General features: G+C 33.1%; 3 protein-coding genes across 3 annotated transcripts; all 3 read left to right on the forward strand.

Annotated features, from left to right (window-relative positions):
* The first annotated feature begins 1,455 nt into the window (after positions 1–1,455).
* Positions 1,456–6,019, forward strand: LOC146930937 (uncharacterized). Its single transcript, XM_085702406.1, has 4 exons — positions 1,456–1,886; positions 1,986–2,914; positions 3,065–4,267; positions 4,359–6,019. The coding sequence occupies exons 1-4, from the start codon at positions 1,468–1,470 to the stop codon at positions 6,017–6,019; spliced, it is 4,212 nt and encodes a 1,403-aa protein (XP_085558532.1). The 5' UTR covers positions 1,456–1,467.
* Positions 6,020–17,310: 11,291 nt separating this feature from the next.
* LOC146930938 (cold-regulated 413 plasma membrane protein 1-like) lies at positions 17,311–20,785 on the forward strand. Its single transcript, XM_085702409.1, has 4 exons — positions 17,311–17,581; positions 19,542–19,649; positions 19,728–19,798; positions 20,310–20,785. Exons 1-4 carry the CDS (start codon positions 17,418–17,420, stop codon positions 20,561–20,563), a joined length of 597 nt encoding a protein of 198 aa, XP_085558535.1. The 5' UTR covers positions 17,311–17,417; the 3' UTR covers positions 20,564–20,785.
* An 884-nt stretch (positions 20,786–21,669) lies between these two features.
* Positions 21,670–24,333, forward strand: LOC146930939 (cold-regulated 413 plasma membrane protein 1-like). The gene is made up of 4 exons (XM_085702415.1): positions 21,670–21,848; positions 23,126–23,233; positions 23,312–23,382; positions 23,859–24,333. The coding sequence occupies exons 1-4, from the start codon at positions 21,682–21,684 to the stop codon at positions 24,110–24,112; spliced, it is 600 nt and encodes a 199-aa protein (XP_085558541.1). The 5' UTR covers positions 21,670–21,681; the 3' UTR covers positions 24,113–24,333.
* Positions 24,334–24,688: the final 355 nt, after the last annotated feature.

Here is a 24,688-nt window from a genome sequence, read left to right on the forward strand (position 1 = left end):
GAATGATATCTAAACATTCTTTGTCCATATTCTCATATTCTTACTTTAATTTGTACTTTGCAATCAGCATGTGAGTAAGACCTATGGGATAATATTGCTTAGAAGGACAAGGTAAGTAGAATAGGACCAGACACTGATAAAAGGAGTCTAGGACCAGACTGAGATTTTTGGTACAGGGTATACAACAGCAGACCAGACTAAGAGGTTTATATATAGGTTAGTATGCAGTCTAATTCATTGCTAAATCTGTACTTTGCTCACCGGCTGTTCATCAGGGTTCATTCAACCAAGATCATGTTTTACAGAGTACTATAAAATATATATTTTTCCCATGTTTGTGCCGGAATTTATTCCTTCGTAATAAGCCTTCCCTTAGGGGTGTCTCACAGTCCCTCATTAGTTATTACCATGGAAGGAGGAGATGAAAACCATCCGGTGATTTTGGCTAAACAAAGGCGTCTAGAGAGGAGGCTAAAACTCAATGCAAGTAGAAATAGATTGTCTATTGGACCGAATCTACGCACAGTTATGGGTGGCTGTAAGTTTTATTCCACTCAATTTCTCTCAAGTTATAACTTCCTCAAAAGGAATTGTTGAGATCCAAATCGATGTGTTGTTGATTGCGTTGTTCATCTGTTGTTTGTTTATGTGTTTACAGTCAAGAGGGTAGGGCGTCATAATCGATTTTACACAAATCTCAGTGGCCAATCCTTCCGGAGTTCTGGTGCAGGTAAACCTTATATTTTGTCCATCAATGTTTGGTCTGAATGTCTGATAGGATGAAATATAAAATGAGCTTGGCAAAGGAACAAGTAAACTGCAAATCTTGATGTAACTAACAAAGGCTTGCTGAACTTATTTTTGGAATTGAATTCGAATGTTGAAATAATGGTCAACATATTTCATCATGCATGTTGAACGTCTTGAGGGCAGCCTTAATTTAACAAACATATATGCATAAGATTGAATTTATATGTTATACACATGGTGCATATATTATAGAGATATAATATAAAAATACGAGGCATCACTTTCGAACTTTACAATTTAGCAGGAGATGAAAACAAAGCAAATCAGGCTTAAAAAAGTTGGTAGAATGCAAGTACTAAAAGCTTAGTTAGCCATAACATGCCTTTTCTTCTTTGAGTTTGCCTCTTATGTGTATAGCTTATTTATTTTTGTACAAGTTTTTGTCTTGAAGGTTTATGATTTTATTGACACAGGGTCTTCTGCAATCACTAACAATGATTTGTCTCCTCTTGATGTTGTTGATGATACCGATGATGTCTTGCTGCATTTGTTGCGAAGAAGTGAGGAGCAGGGTAAATAATTTCATCGATTTGTGGATATTATATTTAGTTATGGTTTTGCTTCATAACTTATTTTTTAAATTTTTGAAAGTTGTAGAATGTGTTATTGATCCATGCAATTTTATTTTGTTTGTTAGTGTATGTGGATAGCGGTGAAATGAATGTAGTATGTCAAAAATGTGGTGCAATGGTATGGTATGCAGAGCGCACTGAAAAGCATTTTGTTGCGGTTTTACCTAAAGTTTCACTGTGCTGTATGAAAGGAAAAATTACTCTACCTTACATGCTCGAGCCTCCCACCTTGATAAGAAATTTGTTTTCTGGATTGGATGCACGTAGTGGCCATTTTCTCTCAAACATCAGATCTTATAACAATATGTTTGCCTTCACATCCATGGGAGGCAAGGTTGTAACCGAACGTAATGACGGTCGTGGTCCTCCACAATTTGTTATTTCTGGTCAAAACTATCATAGGATTGGCAGTTTGGTTCCAAGTGACGGGGATAGGCCAAAATTTTGTCAGTTATACATATACGACACCCAAAACGAATTGTCCAATCGGTTGTCCCATTTCAGGTTGATTGTTTATGTTTTTGAATTTTTAAAAAATATAAGAGTTATTTACTTTTGGTTTTACGTTGTGATATAATAAATGTTGATGTGTTTTATTTGTAGCGATAGGCCGGAGGGAGGCGGTCTTGATCCATCCTTGGTGAGAGATTTGTTGAATCTATTTGATGAGCACAATCGATTGGTTAAAAGTTTTAGGATGGTGCGTGATTTTCGTTTGGCAAATGAAAATATACCGGTTAGTTTGCGTTTGTTTCGTAACAGAGAGTTTGATTCTCGCACGTACAATGTGCCAGAAGTTCATGAGGTTGCAGCTTTGATTGTCGGAGATTTTGATGATTCGGGAGAAGGTCGGGACATTGTTGTTAAAGAAAGGGGTGGCTTATTGCAACGTATACATGAAACCCATGCGAAGTATATCCCGTTGCAATATCCATTGTTGTTTCCATTTGGAGAGGATCAGTACCAGGAGCATATCGAATTGAATGAGTTGACAACGACTGGTTCTGTTAAGAAACGTGTTCGTGTTAGTGTGCGTGAGTTTGTAGCTTTTCGACTTCAAGAAAGGAGCATTGAAAATTCAGTTATCTTTCAGGGTAGGCGTTTGTTCCAACAATTTGTTGTTGATTTGTATTCGATGATAGAGTCCCAGCGTTTATCCTTTATTCGGAACAATCAAGGTACAATACGGTCAAGTTTCTTGGGTGGTGTTGAAGAGGCTGTTAGACGCGGTGATTGTGATGCTTCATCGATTGGAACACGTGTTGTTTTGCCTGCTTCATTCACAGGAGGAAGAAGATATATGTTTAATAATTGTCAAGATGCAATGGCTATTTGCAAGAAGTATGGCTATCCAGATTTGTTTCTCACTGTTACATGTAATCCTAAATGGATTGAGATTCAACGTCATCTATCAAAAACTGGAAACTTTGCTCCATATAGGCCAGATATTTGTTGCAGAGTTTTTCATATTAAATTGGAGGAGATGATGGCTGATTTTCGGAAAGGCGAATTTTTTGGAAAAGTTATAGCAAGTAAGTTACTTATTTTTAATTTTAATGTTAAATTGTTTTTATACAATTATATTTTTACTATGTTTATGGTTTATACCTTTTCATCCCTATTTTAGAAATTATTTATATGTGTATTGGCAAATGAAATTTTAATTGAGTATTTTTTTTTAGGTCTATATACCATTGAGTTTCAAAAACGCGGTTTGCCACATGCTCATATTCTGTTGTGGCTTGATCCAAGAAATAAATTAAACACCCCTAATTCCATCAACTCTGTAATTTCTGCTGAGTTGCCGGATGATGTATTATACCCTAGATTATATGCAGCAGTGACACGTTTCATGATTCACGGTCCATGTGGATTTGTTAGACCTAATTCTCCCTGCATGAAAGACCGTCATTGTTCAAAGTTTTACCCAAAGAAGTTTGTTAATAGGACCTCCTTTGATGAAAGTGGGTACCCAGTTTACCGGCGTCGAGATCTTGGAATTAAGGTTGTGAAGAACGATATCCAGTTGGATAATCGTAGTGTTGTTCCGTATAACCCTACACTTATTATGAAGTATCAAGCCCATGTGAACATTGAGTATTGCAATAGGTCAAATTGCATTAAGTATTTGTTCAAATACATCACCAAAGGGGTTGACAGGGTTACTGCTTCTTTGCAAATTTCCGATGAAGGGTGTGTCGATGAAATCCAGCAGTATTATGATTGCCGCTATCTTTCCCCATGTGAATCGATATGGAGGATATTCAAATTTGATATTCACAGTAGATGGCCCCCAGTACAACGGTTGACTTTCCATGTTAGTGGTGGACAAAGGGTTGCTTTCCAGGAAAATGCTGACTTGGATGGGGTTCTCGCCAGGAATAGAGAGAAAAATACGATGTTTACTGCATGGATGGAAGCTAATAAGATCTATGAATCAGGACGTTTGTTGACCTACACGCAGTTTCCGTCTTCGTTTGTGTATGATTCAGAAGATCGTGTTTGGAATCCTCGGAAAAAAGGACAATCTGTTGGGAGGTTGACGTTTGTGCCACAATGTTCACGGGAATTATACTACATGAGGTTATTATTGAATGTTCAGGTTGGTTGTACTAGCTTTGAGGATGTAAGAACTGTTGACGGTCAAGTGTTTGATTCTTATCGTGAGGCATGTGGTGCATTGGGTTTATTGGCTGATGATCGAGAATTTATTGATGCCCTTATTGAACAAGGAGTTCTTTGTTCAGGGTCCTCTGTTCGAAAGACTTTTGCAAATTTGTTGTTGTGTTATTCTCTTAGTGATCCACTGAATGTTTGGGAGCAGACATGGGAGATATTGTCGGATGGAATTTTGTATGAAAGGCGAAGGTTGCTTCATATTCCTGGTATGTTCCATTGAGTATCAATTTTTTTCATATTGTTTGAGTGTAGATAATGGTTATTAATTCAACTTATTGTGTTAATAAAATTTCGCAGATTTGACTATATCCTCTGATGATTTGAAGCAACTCTGCTTGATTGAGATTGACAAGCTTTTGCGAGGTAATGGGAAATCACTCGAAGATTTCGAGTGCATGCCCAAGCTAGATTCTCATGTTGATGAACCATTCAATAACATCTTATTGGCGAATGAATTATCGTATGACTCAGCCGAGATGTTTTCAAAACACAACGATTTATTTGTGAACTTGAACGAAGAGCAGATGTTTGCTTACCATCAAATCTTAGATGCTGTTTATGGAAATTTAGGTCGGATGTTTTTTGTTGATGGGTATGGTGGGACTGGAAAGACGTATCTTTGGAATGCTTTATCCTTCAAACTTCGTTCAGAGGGTAAGATTGTGCTCAACGTTGCCTCAAGTGGGATTGCATCTTTGCTTCTTCCTGGTGGAAAAACTGCTCATTCTCAGTTTGCAATACCATTGGTTCTAATTGAAGAGTCGTTTTGTAAAATTGATAAGGATAGCAAAAAGGCAGAGTTATTGGCAATGGCAAGTTTGATTATATGGGACGAGGCTCCGATGATTAACAGACTGGCGTTTGAGGCTTTCGATCGTACCTTGCGTGATATAATGAATAAGAATGGGGGTGATGCCTTGAATTTACCGTTCGGTGGGAAAACTATAGTGTTTGGTGGTGATTTCCGACAAATACTTCCTGTTGTTCCTAAAGGAGGTCGTGCAGATGTTGTTCATGCTACTATAAATTCATCTCTATTGTGGCGGTGGTGCAAGGTTTTGAAGTTGACCAAAAACATGCGGTTGGAAGGGTCCTCTGATGGTGGTGAAACTGAGTCACTGAGGGATTTTGCCCAATGGATTCTCAATATTGGTGATGGTAGAATTGGGGAACAAATTGATGGTGAGGCTTCTGTTGAAATCCCTGCTGATTTGCTTGTGAAGACATCTGGTGATTTTTTGGCTGATATCGTTGGGGCAACGTATCCTCATTTACTTCAAAACATGCAAGACTTTTCTTTTTTCCAAGACCGAGCTATTCTAGCTCCTACGCTTGAGTTGGTTGAAAGGGTTAATGATTTTGTGATGACTCTTATACCTGGAGAAGAAAAGGAATACTTGAGTTGTGATACCATTTGCAAATGCGATGAAGATGTTGGAATTGATCAAAGGTGGATCACAACCGAGTTTTTAAATGATATCAAATGTTCTGGGATGCCAAACCATAAATTGCATTTGAAGGTAGGTGTCCCAGTGATGTTGCTTAGGAATATTGATGTCTCATCTGGACTTTGCAATGGTACACGGTTGACAATTGCATCTATGGGAAAGAATATTATTTCTGCAAAAGTTGTTAACGGGCCTCACAGTGGTGAGATAGTCTATATCACTCGGATGAATTTAGTGCCTTCGGATGCAAACGTGTCCATTACTTTTCAAAGGAGACAGTTTCCTTTGTGTTTGTGCTTTGCGATGACAATTAACAAGAGTCAAGGACAGACATTGTCCACTGTTGGACTTTATTTACCAAGGCCGGTCTTTACACATGGTCAACTTTATGTTGCTGTGTCCCGTGTTAGATCAAGGAATGGGTTAAAAATCTTAATAACAGATGATGATGGTAAGCCATCGACGTCAACGACAAATGTGGTCTACCATGAGGTCTTCCAGAAGATTTGACTGTTGTTAGTTGCAGATCTGTAGTATGTTGTGTTAAAACATGGTTGTTTAAGTATTATTGGAATAAAAGTATCACTGTGTAACTTCTAGACCTGTTGTTTGTCATAGTATAGGGTGGAGATTCATCGTTTAGTTTGTATGATGTTTCACTAATTTGGTGTGCTTTATGTAAGGTTGTTAAATAAAATTGTAATTTACTTCTTTGTGTCACTACCACTTTGTTATTCTTGGAGTATTTGAACTAATATTAGGATGTGGTAGAGTTTTCATTCAAGTGTACACTATCCCAAGGCTTTGTATAATTTTCATGTTCTTCGAGAATGCTGTGTGGTTCTTTCTCGACTATGACTACGCCTTCGCGTAAAAATGAGCAACGTGGTTTTGTGTTCATATTATACCCAATTCCTTTCGTTGGTGTTTTGGGTTTTGTTTTGGATTAAGTCTGTAGTGGCGTGGTTTGTTTTTTGGGGAATTTTTGTCGTTGCTTGCTATGCTTTGTCGTTGTATAGGTTCCTGGTTTTCATCTGTCGTTGATTCCACCCGTGCGACGCACGGGCAGCACACTAGTTGCTATACATTCCTAGCGGTTCATGAAAAGCGCTTGGTGAGTTATTCTGTCACAATAACTAGCATATTCCAAAAATATAAAGTGATATAATATAGGGTTAATTAAGTTTTTGGTCCCTATAAATATATTCAGTTTTGTTTTTAGTCCCTATAAAAATAAATCACACTTTTTAGTCCCTAGAAAAATTTCCGTTAAAGTTTTTAGTCCTTACCGTTAAATGAGACTAATGGATGCTGATGTGGCAATGCCAAGTCATTAATATTATTATTATTATTAAAACACGTCAGAATTTTCTATTTAATAGTATTTTTCCAAAAAATTAATGGTAAATTGTGAAATTACTAAAGTGTCCTTAATGTTTAACTAAAAAACTCAATTATTTCTCTCTTTACGTTCTTCCCCAGCGAGACCTTCTTCTTCTTCTTCTTCCAGATTTCTTCTTCATCTTCAACTTATTCATTCCCTAACCTTCTTCATCTTCGTGTTCGTGTTTTGGTAGTGGTTCGTCTTCGATTTCAGTTTCGTTTTCGTTCCAGTTCAGTTTCAACTTTTAATTTCATCTTCTTCGTTTAGTAATTTTCGATTTCTTTTCGATTCAATTTTGTTTTCGTTTCAGTTTCAGTTTTCGTTTTCGATTTAAGGTTTGGGTACTTTCGATTCCATAGTGGTGGGTGCGGGTGTTCACACGATAAAAATCCCCAAATTTGTTGTATGATGGAACCAGGAGTAATTAAATTAGAGAAGAAGAAAATGATGAATGAATTTGGGTTTTGGTTTTGGTTTGATGGAAAGAAGAAGAAGGTGAGGGAATGAAGAAGTTGAAGATGAAGAAGAAATCTGGAAGAAGACGAAGGTCTCGCTGGTGAAGAAAGGAAGGAGAAATAATATGGGTTTTTTAATTAAACATTAAGGGTATTTTAATTATTTCATAATTTACCATTGATTTTTTGGAAAAATACTATTAAATAAAAAATTCTGACATGTTTTTTTAATAATAATAATAATGACTTGGCATTGCCACGTCAGCATCCGTTAGTCTCATTTAACGGTATGGACTAAAAACTCTAACGGAAAATTTTTTAGGGACTAAAAAGTGTGATTTATTTTTATAGGGACTAAAAACAAAACTGAAAATATTTATAGGGATTAAAAACTTAATTAACCCTATAATATAGATATGATATATTGGTGATTTGATAAGAAGAAAAGACAGAAAGAAAAAAAAAATGAGATGTTGAGTTAACGAATATTGAGAAAAAGGGTGTCCAAATATCATAATTCAACTAGAAAATGTCAATGTGCCAAAATTCCTACGGTACTTAATTAGCAACAAAGATGTCACCTAGCATTCATTTGTCAAAAAAAAAATGTCACCTAGCATTCCATATAGGTAATCACAAATTAACCTCATGAAATCATAGAGGTTAGGCAATTACACCTATGAAATTTATGAATGGGCAAAATAATTCTGATTTTGAATGAAGTCGAACAACTTATCTTTCTATTAATTTTTATAGGGACTAATTTGACGTAATTGATATAATAGTAAGTTATATAATTCAAGGACTAATTTGCTAGAAAGTTATATAATTCAACGAGTAATTTAACGGTAAATTAGGAATCACAACCAAGTTACTCACATACACCAAATTTGCTAGAAAGTTATATCGGCAGTGGCGGATCCAGGACCCTGGGTCAGGGGGTGCAGAATTTTTTTTTTAGTAATTATTATAATATATAAATAAAAAAATTTATTATAATATACGCCATTAAGTAATTTAGGTCTAACTATAATCTTGGTTAATGCTATAAGATTAAGAAGCACCACATTCTTCTCCTCAAAGACCCTGAATCAGACATTAAGTAATTTAGGTATAACTATAATCTTGGTAAATGTTATAAGATTAAGAAGGTAGGAAAGAAATGGAAGTGGTGATAGCAATAAAAACGCCTAAAATAGTCACTTTGAAAGTTACAAGCATATAACATTGCCTTAGTTTTACACTATAATAGATAGTATAGTCCCACATCGGAAATATGGAACCAATGGAGAGGAGAGCTAACATTCAAACATTACTTGAGTGCTCTATTATTTTATTATTAAGGTGCTGGGTCCCATTTTCTACAGTGGGTTGCTGTTACTTGGGCCTAAAGTGCAAAATGTTTTGTTTTTACTTGGTCAGAAGATGCAAAGGAAATAATCCAGGGGGTTCATAATGCAAAAATATATGATTATTAGTGCAATTTTTTAAATTTCAGGGTGTGCAGGTGCAACCCCTGGTTGCAAGCTGGATCCGCCCCTGTGTATCGATATTTTAAAATAACAATTATTTTAAAACAGAAAAAAATGATAAAATGATAATTAAAATGAGACAGAAAGAGTACCATTTTACTTGTAAATTAAAGTTGTAAAATTCACATGTTGTTTGCTCATGATCCATCTTAAATTGAACACAAATAAGTTTTTGTGTTCAATTATTAATTACTACTTCATTCATCACAAAATAAGTGTCTTATTTGATCATTTTACACGGATTAAAAAATATATTTTACAAACTACTTCCTCCGTTCTAAATTAAGTGAGTCGTTTACTCATTTCAAATGTATAAGTGAATGAGAGAGAAAAATAATTTTAAGTGTTCTTGTCAAGTATTGGTGGATTTTTCATTATCATAAATGTAAAGTGAAATATATTGAATTAGGAGTAATGAAAGTGATATTAAAGTTATAATCGAAAAATAAATAATTAATATTGCATTGAAAAGTGAAATAAGTCAGTTATTTTATAACAATATTTTTTTTTGCAAAAGGATCATTTATTAAGGGAGGGATGGAGTATGTTTATCCACCCAATGATCATAAATACAAATTGAAAGTATAATAAATTGAGAGTGATGCACTGAATATCAATTAGAGGATTAATAAGTCCCTTTTACGGGAGTCTTCATCCTTGACTTTTTCCTGATTTTATGGCCATGTTTCGGAGCAATCCGATCAAATAACCTAAATATCGTTTTTTGACTGGGAATAGTTAACAATGACCTAAAACATAATTATGAGAGTTAAGAAGATTAATATGATCCTTAAAATGACTATCCATATTACAAGCATGTTCAGAATTTGTGCTGATACAGTTCGGATAATATAATCTGAACTGTTTTTCCATTGAATAAGGGTGTTTATGGGGTGTTTGGATTCTATAAACCGAAAAAAGCAATGAACATGCCCTATATAGGTGTTTATGGGGTGTTTGGATTCTATAATCAGAAACAAAGTAAAAAATGATAAAAACATGTCAGATAAAATCCGAAAAATATTTTTTTTTGGGGCTTTCGGATTATAAAATCCGAATTGGTGAAAAACTCATTTTTTTTTCACCTCATAACAATGGAAAAACTCAGTTCGGAGTCTAAAATTCGAAAATCTCAAGGGCATTTTCGGAGGAAATAAATAGGGCACATGAGAAATGAGTAGGATGGGAAAAGTAATAGTCTAATTTTTAATCAACTGTCCAATAATATGCATGATTTTTTTTTTGGTGATGGCCGGGGTTTGAACCTCAGACCTTACATATTTTATGCATTGTCCATACCAACTGAGTTAAGCTCACGAGGACAATAATATGCATGATTTAATGGAACCGTAGGAAATTTCAACTCCGTAATCTTATTTTAAATCAAATATTCCCTCCGTTCCTCTTTAATTGTCACTTTTAGAGAAAAATTTTGTTCCTATTTAACTGTCACTTTCAAAGTTCAATGCAACATTAAATGATGTTTTACCAATATTACCCTTAGATATTTATTGTGGAGAGAGAAACATATGAAATGAAATATTAATTTAATAAGGTCATTATAGTAAAAGTAAAATCAATAGTATCAAAAGTAGTAACATTTATTGATTGTCTTGGTTTATGTAAAATGTGACAATAAAAAAGGAACGGAGGTATTATTATATAATCATCTTAAAATATGATTTTCATTTAAATTTTTTAATTATTTAAAAAAATATTAAATTTGTTAATTACAATTTTATCATTTTTTTTACCTAATTAATAATCTGTCAAAAACAGCATAATCCAATAGTTGAATTAATACTAATTTCAAAGCAAACTAAAATAATAATTAAATCAAATATAACAAATAAAATATAAACAAATCAAATTTTAACTTGGACCGTTCGAATGCTATTATTTCTCTTTCTGCTAATGGCGAGCAAGTAGAGGGGGTGGAAGGCATCGGTGAAGCAATTTTCAATCATTTTGCTTCCCATTTTCAAGCCGGTTCTACAAATCATTTGGGTATTGATAATCTCACATTTAATTCTTTGAATTTTCTTCAATACGGAGATTTAATTAGACCTTTCAGCCATGAGGAGGTTAAGCAGGCTATGCGTGATTGTGATAGTTTTAACGGTCTATAGCTATATGGTATTAATTTTGGTTTCATCAAGGAATTTTGGGTTTACTTAAATGATGATTTTATGAGATTCATGTCAAAATTCCATCGCAACGGAAAACTATCAAGAGGTATCAATAACACCTTTATAGCTCTTATTCCTAAAGTTGAAAGCCCTCAGCGGCTTGCGGATTTTAGGCTGATCTCGATGGTAGGCAGCATGTACAAAGTCTTATCCAACAGATTAAGGAAAGTTATAGGAATTGTAACTTTTGATTTTCAATAAGCTTTTGTCCATGGAAGACAAATCCGAGATGATATTCTTATAGCTAATGATGTAGTAGATGATTCTCAGAAGTTAAAAAAACAAGTTGTTGTTATTCAAAGTTGATTTTGAGAAAGCTTTTGATTCGGTGAATTGGAGCATATGACAACATGTCCAACAAAAACATTGTTTAAATGAATATTAATCATTTCTGCCCAATATCCTAGAAAATAATACATGCCAAACAAGTGCAGTTCTGGTGTTAGTTCCATAAACATTAGTAGATAAAAGTTGAGGTTTGAAAATTAGATTCTTCGTTTTTCCACATTTATTGTATGCGAGTTTAGCTAATATATTATTTCTACCTCCATCGCAAATTATAAGAAAAAAAATTGTCTCAAATTATAAGTCATTTTACAATATCAATAAAACATTAAAATTTATTTTTCCTATTGTACTCTTAACTATTTATTATTCTCTTCTTTCAATTTTTTAATTTATCTTTCTCATACCATAACTAAATGATACCTTTGTAAAATAACTCATAATTTCTCTTTTCCATACAAAATTAATTATATTCCTTAGTTTATATAAAATGGTCAAAACGACTCATAACCTTTATAATAAAAAACTCATTTTCACACACTTAACACCTTGTTGGCAACAACTATGGTTGCCACATGCGATGAATTTTACATTATTAATAGTACTCCCTCCGTTTCAAAATGAGTGTCGTTTTAGGTGTTTACACACATATTAAGAAATGCAATGATTAAAAGAAAGAGAATAGTTATTTTACCAAATTATCCTTATTAACTATTGGTTAGTTTTAAAAGTAATATTTTGGAAGTAGTGTGCAGAGTATTAATTGAAGGGTACAATTGAAAAGAAAAAGTTATTATTGCATTGGAAACTGAAAGCGACACTCATTTTGAAACAAATTTTTTTGGCTAAAGCGACACTCATTTTGAAACGGAGGGAGTAATTTGTACCAACATTAGTTACTTTATTTTAGAGAAGGTCGTGCATAAGCACAACCCCAAATCAATATTATTTGAACAAATACAAATGAAATGAACAAAATTCAACAAAAATAATTTAGTCACATCAATTGATATCATTTTATTTTATTCTCTTTTAAAAAAATTAGTTTTGTGTGGTCCCGTAAGTGTAGCTCAGTTGGTAGCTACCAGGGTCAATGTTTGCAGGGGACGGGGTTCGAACCCCGGATTCCCCACTTCTCCACACTTTAAAAGTGTGTGATCTAGCCACTAGGCTATTGAACCAAAAAAAAAATTTAGTTTTGTGTGTGTGTCTAAGTAAGTATTTCTTCTGTATTTACTCCAACCGGTCCTTATTATAAGAAGATTTTAAAAATAAAATTGCTCCTATTTATAAGAAAATGTTACAACTTATATTGTGCAGTTGTTGCTTAAAATAATTTTTTATCCCTTATTTAATGTTTGTCTTTTTAATATTAGTGGGTGTATTTAATAATGTTTCACATTTTTTATAAGGGTATATTTGTAAAAAAGTCAAGAAAATTACAACAATTATGTATTGGTTTTGTCATTTGTTTGTTTATCTTCTAATAATAAGGATGGAATGGAGTATTACACTTATGGATACGAGTTATCTTGTAGTGGTCTTGTACCGAAAAATAATATGCTCCCTATCATTTATATAAGAGAAAGTTAGGTCAACAAAAATTGTTGTATTTGGTCTAAATTTTAAACTAAGTTTATCGACTTTCATTGATGGAAAATGCTAACAAGTGCCCTAAGGGCATTGTTTAAGCATCTAAAAGTAGCAATTTTTGCATTGGAAATTGTACGGTTATGACTTTAAAAAGTGTTTGACTTGTATTTTCAAGACATAGTTTCTTTTTTTGGGTTCCTTAAACAATGCCCTTAGGGCACTTGTTAGCAAGACCCTTCATTGATTCGATTTTGTCTTATACACGAGACAGGAGGGAGTAATAGTTTCGTATATAGAGTTTGTTGAAGAGATGGAAATCAATCGATGTATCGTCTATACCAGAATAACACCTTCAGGCAAAACAATCTCGTGTTTATAGAGAGAATGAAATCCTTGATCTCTCTCTAATTTAATGATGATGCCTCATCGTATGATGTTTTTAGCTATGTTTTGGAGTCTTTGTCTTCTCATTTGAGATCATTCTAGAGGATTTAGAGTGAGTTGTTCATGGTTTGGATAAGGTTTTGTAATTTTAATTTGATTCATTCTAATTCACTTTCTTTTCTAATAGACAACTTCATAGGTGTCTTGATTCTTTTATGGTACAACTCATGTAATTGGGAAAAGGCAGACACATCATGAAAGTTATGGCAGCTAGAGAGTCAATTATGATTGATGCTAACTTGAAGTCGTTAATTCCCCCAAAATATTATCCTTAAATCAGACCTTCAAATAAGTATATAAGTTTTGCAATTCAAACGCCAAGTTTGGGATAATCTATGGTCTTTGAGGCAACAGGCAAAAGTTTTAGCACTCCCAGCTTCTACCATTGATCCATGAAGATGTGGCGCCTACAGAATAAAGCAGAAAGAATCTTCAGCCTTTGTGGCTACCATTTATTATTTTAGAAACATGAATGAAATTCCCATACACAAATTATCTCATGTAGCATAGAGCATAGGAGGTCGGATCAATCACGTCGTTTTGAGGTGCTATTTCTCCTAAGGAGGTGCAGGAGGTCGGATCATGTGCTGCAAGTGGCCTGACGAGGTGGTCACCTTGCTGCCCCTTAGATATACCTATTTGTTGGGCCTTTGTTCCATGTTCTTTAATGGGCTTTGCTTATGGGTGACCCAAAGAAAGAATTTTGCTCTTCTCACTTTCAAAATCGCTCATTCTCATGCCTTTTCAAAAGAAAGCGGTAGGCACGTAGTTAACCACCGTTGGTAAAGAGCGGCAGTGAACTGCCGCTCGGGTTGATAACGTAAATTTTAGGTGTGAATAAGCAATTTTAAAAGTGAGAAGAGCAAAATCAAAGGATAATTGGGTTGGATCTTTTTGGCCCATGTCATTACACAGTGTATCCTCAAAATAAGAGTATTACTTTTCCCACTCTATGGCCTTCTCCCACACCCTGTAAAATTTCTAAAAATGCCCTTGTGCAGTTTGGATTTTAAAATCCGGATTCATGTTTACTATTTTGGATTTTATAATCTGGACAATTCTTATGTATAATCAGCCATTAGACTCACTCACATTTCAGCAGTTTTGAGTTTTGCTTTTAAAAACAACAAAAAAATTAAGTAAAAAAATGCTAAAAACCTGTCAATTAAAATCATAAAAATACCACCAAAAAATTCTAAAAATCAAATAAAACTAATGCCAATTTTTTCGGATTTTTCTGAGAATATAAAAATTTTAAAAAAATTAAAAATGGGTGTAAACGATAGAATTTTGGATTTTGAGGGATGGAGTCCCTTAGGACGGGAGTCATGATCCTTGAATTTTTTCTGATTTTCTGGGGAAGTTTCGGAGCAATTCAATCAAGTAGCCCGAAAACCCTATTTTTGACTAAGAACGGGTAACAATGACTCAAAACATAAGGATGAGAGTTAGGAAGATTAATATTGTTCCCTAAAATGACTATCCATGTTACAAACATGTTTAAAATTTGTGCTGATTATATAATCCGAACTGTTTTTCCCTTGAAAAAGGGTGTTTAGGGGGTGTTCGGATTATGTAATTTGGAAAAATCATGTAGCTCGCCCTATTTTTTGAAGTTTCCGGATTACAAAATCCGAAAAAATCCGTAACTCATTTTTCACCCTTTAACAAAGGAAAACACCGTTCCGGATTATTAAATCTGAAAACTTCAATGACATTTTTGGGAAAAAAAAAGCAGGGCGCGCTAGAATCTCATAGGATGGGAAAAGTAATACTCTCAAAATAAACTCAAGTGAAGAGTTAAACCAGATTGTAAGTCCAAATACAATCTTTGAAGGTGTGGTATAGGATTTCAATCTTGGATTCACATTTATCTCTAATTGTAGGATTTTGTTGCTAATAGGTGGATATAGAGGGACCACCGGTCTTCCATAAAACGTTTCCGAAGATTGCGAAAACAGTTATATTGAACTCAGATTATGAACTTGTGATAACCTAGTTTTACATTGTAAATTTTATTCTGTTCAAAAGCCCAACTAAAGGAATCCTCTATATCAAAGTAAGAATTATGTAATTGACAATATAATATGCCTTAAAATGGTAGAAATGCCACTCATCAAATATGTCTTCCAACACTTATTTTTCGTAGTCAAACTGATGTGGGACGTGATCTTGCCCGTGAGGGTAATTAAATTATTCGTGAGATATCTTGGTGCATTATATTCAAGATGTTCTTTGGTAATCCTGATTTAGTTGCTATTACAACCGTCCAACATCCTCCCTTGTTTAATATCAAAGAAGCTATATAAATGCTCTTCCAATCAAAGCTTGGTATATTTCCCACTTTATCTTCAAGAAAATGACAATTAGGATAATGCTTAGTCTTAAGACATTTGCTGATTAGGGAATCTAGATAAGTGATAAGTCTCCATCCTTTGTTTTACAAGAAGAGCTGATATTAAAATATGTGAAGTTTCTGAAACCAATATCACTGTCTCTTTTGCTTTGGTAAAGACTCTTTCAAACTTCTCAAATTCAATAGATTTTCTTATTACCATTTTTTTTAAAAACTCGGTATCCGAATAGACCAATCTCACCACCCATTCATGGATCCCCCATTTAAAGCTAGAGCAAAGCTCTGTATAGACTTGTCCACCGAAATTGACACCAGAGGAACTCAAACATGAGATATTGAAAAGAGCAAACTCCAAGATCTCAAGTCAACTACTAAACCAACCCCAAATGAGTTTCTTATTACCATCCTTACTGCCGACTAGAAATTATTAATTAGAAAACATCTCATGAGATATGTAGGAATAATATAAACCATAGCATATATTATGCAGTGTCCAAACCAACTGAGCTATGCTCACGAGAACGACCTCTCAAATCTCTATTTATGTGTATGAAATTTCAATGGTTATTAATCATTTCGTCAATCTAAATAAAATAAATTAAACAATATCATTAACTTGAAAAAGAAGCACCTCTTTTGTACTTTTAAATTTTTACCAAACCTTTCCAAACCAAAATATCAAAAGAATGCCCTCTTAAATCTACCCACATAGGTGGACAAATATGATTTATTTTTGGGTTCCTGCATATAAGAATATTATTAATCTTATAGATTATGGAGTATAGATTATGAGTTTTCTTGCTTGTAGGAATTCTCTTCCCAAAAAATAGAGGGGTGTTATTTGAACAACCAATTTGGTGACAACTTATTTGACAACTATATTTTACAAAGAAAAAAGTGGTATTGATACGGAAACCATAGCAATAAAAAGAAATAAAGTAAAAAGTAATATGAATATGAGAGAGAGTTGTTGCAAAAGTCACTAAAGAGATGTTCAGATATCATTTCTCCAAAAAATAATATGGATAATTAAACCAGCCGACATGGTTCACACGCCAGCACATCCACATCTATTACTTGCCAATCCATAAACCTCCACGTGGTCTCAACCCATCTCTAATTCAATGATGATTCGAACAAAACAAAAAACTAGTTATATGCTTTTCCTGGCCGACATGCTTTAAGTAATTTAAAGTCCATAAAATAGCTTATAAAAAGTCCATAAAATTAATATATTTTAGTATTTTTGCACAGATTAATTGTTTGCATTATTACTGTATTAGTACTAAATTTGTGCCATTCAAAAAAAAAAAGTACTAAATTTGTCTTTAAACTTATATTTTCTAAATCAGATCGAGTATTACATTTCTTATAGAATTTAATATATTTTTCTATTTTCAGTTTTTTACTTTATTTCATATTATAAAACATTTTTATTATCTTTTTAATCAATAATTTAATTTAATTTTAATTTAAAATAAAAGATCGTTTTCATTGGGTCAACCAGGACTTATACAATGCATTGAAAATAACATAAATTGCAACGTAACCAATCAATTAACCAGCTCATCCACTACACAGTCCTATAGTTTTTGGGTCCTCCCGCTAGATATTTCAATTTCATCATTGTTTATTTTGTTCTTTCTTGATCACAAATTGGGAAGTAGAAAATGTGGAACAAAATGAATCTTCAACAAGAAGCAGTTCAGGTTATGAACTCAGATTTCAAAGACCTGAGTGAAGCTGCGAGCAGACTCGCTAATCATGCCATCAATTTAGCTGGTATAGGCTGGGCAGGTTCTTTCTTTGGATTCTTTGCTGCTGTTGCTGCTATGTACGTTGCCTTTAACTCTATCCGACACCGACATATATAATTACATTGCATTATATGTATCCCGTGTCCGTGTCCTGAGTCGTGCTTCATAGACTCTATCTATTAATTTATTCATGTGTGTATTAATTCTTTCATTTTTTACAGCTATATTTTTGTAAATTGATGATATATATGGATTGTGTTATTTGCTTGTCCAACATCGTAGGTATGTTTAAGGTTGTTGTTTGTGTGTTAAAGTTCATGTCTCTCAGTTAAAATGTTTAGGATATTTGTTTTTGCTTCTAAACCTTTGTTTCAGACTTTGATCAAACTGTTTTCTCTTCTGTCTGTCTTTCCTTAGAAATCTTCCCTTTATTATTGAGAAATTTGAAGTACTTGGTGTTTTTGTGGATATTTTTTTAGTAATCTTTTTGTAGATTAAGTTATATTAATTTTAAAAAAATAAAACAAATTAGTTTGGTTGGGAGGTAAATAAAGTATGGTCCTATTGTCCTCGTGAGCTTAGCGCAGCTGGTTGGAACAATGCATAAAATATGCAAGATCTGGGTTCAAACCCCGACCACTACATAAAAAAAAGTATGGTTCTATTTATATGGCGTTCGGATACGTTCAACCTTCACGCGCACAAGTTTAATAATTTAAAATATATCTGTAACAAAAAATATATATTAAGTTATATCACATCTCTCGCATGTCTAAAGTATATTTCCTCTTTGATATCATAGAAAAGGTATATACTCCTATAGAGTATAGTATATATTTCCTTTAAAAGAAACAAGCGGACAATAGATCTTAGTCTGTGGAGAAGATCCATTTCTAGACAAGATATTTAATAACTCAACAGGGTTAAATATGTTTTTGGTCCCTATAAATATATCAACTTTTCGTTTTAGCCCCTCTAAAATTTTACTTCAACTTTTAGTCCCTTAAAAATTTTCCTTTTTCACTTATGGTCCCTCTTTTAATGTAAAATCATATGTAGAATTCATATTTTTGAATAAAAATTCATAATATTATAAGGATCTCTCCCAAAAAAAATTAGAATTTTTTAACATAACATGAATTTAATATGAATTTTTACATTTTTTATGGTTAAAAATTCATATTTAATTCATGTTTTGTTAAAAAAAATTATTTTTTTTGGGATTTTTTTTTTACAATATTCTACACATTTCTGCATAATTTCATTAAAAAATAAAAAAATTAACTTTAAAATAGGGACCAAAAATAGTAATTAAAAATTTTATAGAGACTAAAAGTTGAAGGAAAATTTTAGAGAGACCAAAACGAAAAGTTGGTATATTTATAGCGACCAAAAACATATTTAACCCTACTTAATATTAATGGTAGGGTAGGAGAGCCAGCTTATTCTCATGACCAAGTCGGTAGTTATCATCATGTTTTTTTTAGTGGTTAGTCTTGAATTCTTGTCACTGTCTTTGTCCCAACAAAACGATGAATTTATATCTTAGAATAATACATCTGTTACAATGTTTTTTTCCGGTGTACAAGAGTATCGAACCTTGGCCACGAAGGCTGAAGGGTAGATTTTCAACCAGTAGGATAACTTGTCACGGTGTTTTTACTGTGTAGTTGTATGAGAATGAATGAAATAAACTGAAAATAGTGTCACTTTATTATAAGGAAAATGCTAGATATCAAGAATGGATTTACTTGATGAATTCAAGAATGGCATGGCAGAATAATCACCCTTAGATTTTAATCTTATTTATTAAAATTTCATAAAAAAAAATACATAACACCCACCACCCCATGATTTCCGGTCAGGCTGAGATTTTATTGGCTAACCTTAATTTCGGGACAATTTCTTGATAAAATCTTTCTTGATAAATAGCATTGCTCTTATTATAATTAGAAGAAAAATATAAAAAAATGTAGTGTCAAAGTTTCATCATGTCTTTCTTTGCCTCCACTGATTATATTAACATGTTGTCTGCAGTTATTTGTTGGTTTTGGATCGCACAAACTGGAAGACAAACATTCTTACATCACTACTCATTCCATACATTTTCTTCAGCTTGCCTTCTTTTGTTTTCGCTGTATTCAGGTGATTTATCTTTCATACTTTGATGTTATCAAATTTGTACCTTCATTTTTGTCTAATATTATTTTCATGGCTACGCAGAGGAGAGATTGGAAAATGGATTGCTTTAGTTGCCGTTGTTTTAAGGCTTTTTATTCCAAAGCATTTCCCTGGTATGTTACACTTTTACTTGAACTTAACTGTATATTCCTTCTTGGCATAATATATAGATTCTATGAAAAGTTATATTAGCTCCTAAAATATCTCTGTACTTATCTACAAATATGATTGGATGCATGTGGAAAACTTTTTTACACTGAATGTGCATACTTATGAAACTAACATTTGTTTGTCAGACTATTAATAAAGAAAAATTCACTTACACTGCGCCACTTAACACCCTTTGGTTTTCTCGAATTCGTGTTAAGCAGTATATGCTAGTATGCACTAAAACTATCAGACGAAGTATATACGTGAGAAAGTAAGTGACACGGTGACCTTGTTGTCACGGACACTATCCACTTAGATGATACTCGGCAGAGTATGTAAGTGACGGACTGACCTTGTTGTCACGGTCCACTGAGATTCATCCATTGTTGGTTCGATTCGTCCTTTATATAAATAAAAATAAAACGTATGAGGAAATATTGAATATACATAATAACTCTCTGATTGTTTCTGCAGATTGGTTGGAGTTGCCGGGTGCTTTGATACTTTTGATTGTTGTATCTCCTAATTTAGTTGCAACCACCTTTAGAAACGACCTTGTGGGAATAATTGTGTGCCTTGTCATTGCATGTTATTTGCTACAAGAGCATATTCGCGCATCTGGTGGTTTCAGAAACTCCTTCACTAGAGCAAATGGTGTATCAAATTCCATTGGCATAATTCTTCTGTTAGTCTACCCCGTCTGGGCACTTCTCACCTACTTTTTTTAGGCACCGGCATTTGAATTTGATTGTTAAGTGCGAATTAAACCTGGTGTGTTCTGTAATCATTCATTGTTTAGATGTTGATGTCAACTACTCTGTCATTGTTTGATGTACCACCTTTGTTATTTCGTTTGCATGTGTAAAAATATGGAATCAAGTCTCACTGAGACACTTTTTGGTTTCATTGAATGTTATGAAATAATAATGATGAAGGGGATTGACATAGTATCTTCGTAGCTTCTTGTGTGTTCGCGCAATATAGATGATTCGCGTTGATCCTTCCTTATATTTTCTGCTGTTGCGCATTATTCAACATTTTGTTTCTAGTAAATGCACTACAATCTAGATCAATTTAAAATTTTAATTTCTGCCGAACTTCTAACTTAAGATAATTAGTTTCCATTTCTCTTCCTTGAATTCCTAATAGAATCAAAGCAATATTAACAAGCATAGGCTCACACCATTGCTCCCTTTGCTTCCTTGTATAGTTGATCAATGCAATCCTGAAATTGTTGGCGAGGAAAAACATTTTATTATTTGTGTGCAGTAACAATTTATTTAATTAGCTAACGTCAAAAAAAAATTATTTAATTAGCTAATAACAAAAAAAAGAAAAAAACATATTTTGGTAAAAAAATTGTGAATCATATCACTAATTCAATTAGTTAAAATAGCTTATAATTTTTTGAGGGAACCATAAAATTAATTTTAATATATTTTAGTATTTTTTTTCACATATTAGTACTAAATTTGTCTTTGAAATTAATTTTAGCCTTTTCTTTTGACAATTTTAAACTCTTTTTTAAGGAGAAAGTTTTAAACTTATATTTTCTAAAATATATGCTTAGTTACTTTTTACTCAATTCAATTTTAATCAACATTGATTTGTTTTTTAAAATGAAATCATTTATATTATCTTTTTAATCAATAATTTAATTTAAATATTAAAATAAAAGATCGTTTTCCATGGGTCAACCAGGACTTATAGAATACATTGAAAATAATAACATAAATTGCAACGGAACCAATCAATATACCAGCTCATACACTGCACAGTACTCCTAGATATTTCATCATTGTTTATATATTTTGTTGTTTCTTGATCACAAATCGGGAAGAAGAAAATGTGGAACAGAATGAATTTTCAACAAGAAGCAGTTCAGATTATGAACTCAGATTTCAAAGACCTGAGTGAAGCTGCTAGTAAACTCGCTAATCATGCCATCAAATTAGCTGGTGTAGGCGGCTTTGGAGCTTCTTTCTTCGGATTCTTTGCTGCTGTTGCTGCTATGTATGTTCCCTTTAACTCTATCTATCCGACATCGACACATATAATTACGCTGAATCACACGTATCTGTTGTCCGTGTCGTCTGTGCTTCATAGACTCTATCTGTTCATTTATCATCATTTGCAATTTTAATTTTATTTTGTGAATTGATGTTATATATGGATTGTGTTATTTGCTTGTCCAACATCGTAGGTATGTTTAAGGTTGTTGTTTGTGTGTTAAAGTTCATGTCTCTCAGTTAAAGTGTTTTGGATATTTGTTTTTGCTTCTAAACCTTTGTTTCAGACTTTAATCAAACTGTTTTCTCTTCTGTTTGTCTTTCCTTAGAAATTTATCCTTTATTATTGAGAAATTTGAAGTACTCGGTGTTTTTATGGATTTTTTTTTTTTTTTTTTAATAATCTTTTTGTAGATTAAGTCAGATTAAATTTGAAAAGAAACAAATTATTGTTAGTCTGGTTAGGAGATAAATAAAATATGGTGTTGGTAATTTGAAGTTGGTCCGAATATAATACAAAGACAAGTTCCACCTTCACACAATATAAAGTTAAATCTGTAACAAAAATATATATAAAGTTATACACATATATATCTAGAGGTATGCCTAAAGTATATTTCCTCATTGATATGATAGAAAAAGTATATACTCCTATAGTATATAATTTCCTTTAAAAGAAACAAACAAGTGGACAATAGATCTTAATCTTGGTGTGTGGAGAAGATCCATTTCTAGACAAGATATTAATATTAATGGTAGGGTAGGAGAGCCAGCCTATTCTCATGACAAAGTTGGTAGTTGTCATGTTATTTTTTTAGTGGTTACTCTTGAATTCTTGTCACTGTCTTTGTCCCAACAAAAAGATGAATTTATCACTGTTAAAAAAAATGTATTGAATTGCCAACGGCAGTAAGAAAACTGTTTTATGACCAACATCTTTGAATAATTCATTTTTCACAATGTTTTTTTCAGTGTGCAAGAGTATCGAACCTAGGTCACTAAGGTTGAAGGTCGAGTTTCAACCAAGTGATTCTAGGATAACCGGCTACTGCTAGTGCTAGTCACCATGTTTTCATTTTGTTCTGTTCTATGAGAATGAATGAAATAAATTAAAAATAGTGTCATTTTTCTAATTAAAAGAAAAATATAATACTGTAAGAATGATACTGAAATTTTATCAGTGTCAAAGTTTCACATGTTTTGTTGTGCAAGAAACTAAGAAAGAATGAAAACTATAGTCTTTCTATGACTACACTGATTATGTTAATATGTTGTCTGCAGTTATTTGTTGGTTTTGGATCGCACAAACTGGAAGACAAACATTCTTACATCGCTACTCATTCCATACATTTTCTTCAGCTTGCCTTCTTTTGTTTTCGCTGTATTCAGGTGATTTATCTTTCACACTTTGATGTTATCAAATTTGTACCTTCATTTCTGTCTAATATTATTTTCATGGCTACGCAGAGGAGAGATTGGAAAATGGATTGCTTTAGTTGCTGTTGTTTTAAGGCTTTTTATTCCAAAGCATTTCCCTGGTATGTTACACTTTTACTTAATCTTGACAGTATAGTCCTTCTTGGCATAATAGATAGATTCTATGAAAAGTTATATTAGCTCCTAAAATACCTGTCATTATCTACAAATATGATTGGATGCATGTGGAAAACTTGTTTACACTGAATGTGCGTGCTAATTAAACTTTAACATTTGATTGTCACACTATTAATAAAGAAAATTTCACTTACATTGCGCTGCTTTCTCACATTCGTGTTAAGCAGTCATATATGCTAGTATGTGCTAAAACTAAGTATATACGCGACAAAGTAAGTGACACGGTGACCTTGTTGTCACGATCCACTTCAATACTCGGCAGACTATGTAAGTGACAGAGTGACCTTGTTGTCACGATCCACTGAGATTCATCCATTGTTGGTTCGATTCATCCTTTATAAAAAAAACGCACGAGGAAATATTGAATATACATGATAACTCTCTCTGATTGTTTCTGCAGATTGGTTGGAGTTGCCGGGTGCTTTGGTACTTTTGATTGTTGTATCTCCTGATCTAGTTGCAAGCACCTTTAGAAACGATCTTGTTGGAGTAATTGTGTGTCTTGTCATTGCATGTTATTTGCTACAAGAGCATATTCGTGCATCTGGTGGTTTCAGAAATTCCTTCACTAGAGCAAATGGCGTATCAAATTCCATTGGCATAATTCTTCTGTTAGTCTACCCCATTTGGGCACTCCTCACCATACTTTTTTAGGCGCCGGTGTTTGAATTTGATTGTTAAGTGTGAATTAAACCTGGTGTGTTCTGTAATCATTCATTGTTTAGATGTTGATGTCAACTACTCTGTCATTGTTTGATGTATCACATTTGTTATTTCGTTTGCATGTGTAAAAATATGGAATCAAGTCTCATTGAGACACTTTTTGGCTTCATTGAATGTTATGAAATAAGAATGATGAAGGGGATTGACATAGTTTCTTCATAGCTTCTTGTATGTTGGCACGATATAGATGATTCGCGTCGATCCTTGTATTTCCTGCTGTTGCGCATTATTCAACATTTTGTTTCTAGTATGCACTAGAATCTAGATCAATTTAAAATTTTAATTTCTACTGAACTTCTAACTTAAGATAATTAGTTTTCATTTCTCTTCCTTGGATTCCTAATAGAATCAAAGAATTTTTAACAAGCGTAGGCTCTCTTGAGTCGTGAAAATACAATTAAGTTTTGGTTCTGCAGTACCACAATCTGTCATATTCTCATGGCTAAAATTATGGATCAGATGACAGAACAAACAAACAAACAATCAGGGCCTAAGTAACTTCACAAG

The sequence above is a fragment of the Medicago sativa genome, chromosome 4, assembly GCF_051527215.1.
Source record: "Medicago sativa cultivar Bolivia chromosome 4, Bolivia_mono, whole genome shotgun sequence".
NCBI classification, from domain to species: domain Eukaryota; kingdom Viridiplantae; phylum Streptophyta; class Magnoliopsida; order Fabales; family Fabaceae; genus Medicago; species Medicago sativa.

Excerpts from the sequence above, each read along its gene's own strand:
- LOC146930939 (XM_085702415.1), top strand. The coding sequence starts at position 21,682 with ATGTGGAACAGAATGAATTTTCAACAAGAAGCAGTTCAGATTATGAAC. Across the intron at positions 21,849-23,125 it reads TTTGCTGCTGTTGCTGCTAT|TTATTTGTTGGTTTTGGATC; the intron begins GTATGTTCCCTT and ends TGTTGTCTGCAG. Across the intron at positions 23,234-23,311 it reads TTTGTTTTCGCTGTATTCAG|AGGAGAGATTGGAAAATGGA; the intron begins GTGATTTATCTT and ends ATGGCTACGCAG.
- LOC146930937 (XM_085702406.1), top strand. The coding sequence starts at position 1,468 with ATGAATGTAGTATGTCAAAAATGTGGTGCAATGGTATGGTATGCAGAG. Across the intron at positions 2,915-3,064 it reads TTTTGGAAAAGTTATAGCAA|GTCTATATACCATTGAGTTT; the intron begins GTAAGTTACTTA and ends ATTTTTTTTTAG. Across the intron at positions 4,268-4,358 it reads AAGGTTGCTTCATATTCCTG|ATTTGACTATATCCTCTGAT; the intron begins GTATGTTCCATT and ends AAAATTTCGCAG.
- LOC146930938 (XM_085702409.1), top strand. The coding sequence starts at position 17,418 with ATGTGGAACAAAATGAATCTTCAACAAGAAGCAGTTCAGGTTATGAAC. Across the intron at positions 17,582-19,541 it reads TTTGCTGCTGTTGCTGCTAT|TTATTTGTTGGTTTTGGATC; the intron begins GTACGTTGCCTT and ends TGTTGTCTGCAG. Across the intron at positions 19,650-19,727 it reads TTTGTTTTCGCTGTATTCAG|AGGAGAGATTGGAAAATGGA; the intron begins GTGATTTATCTT and ends ATGGCTACGCAG.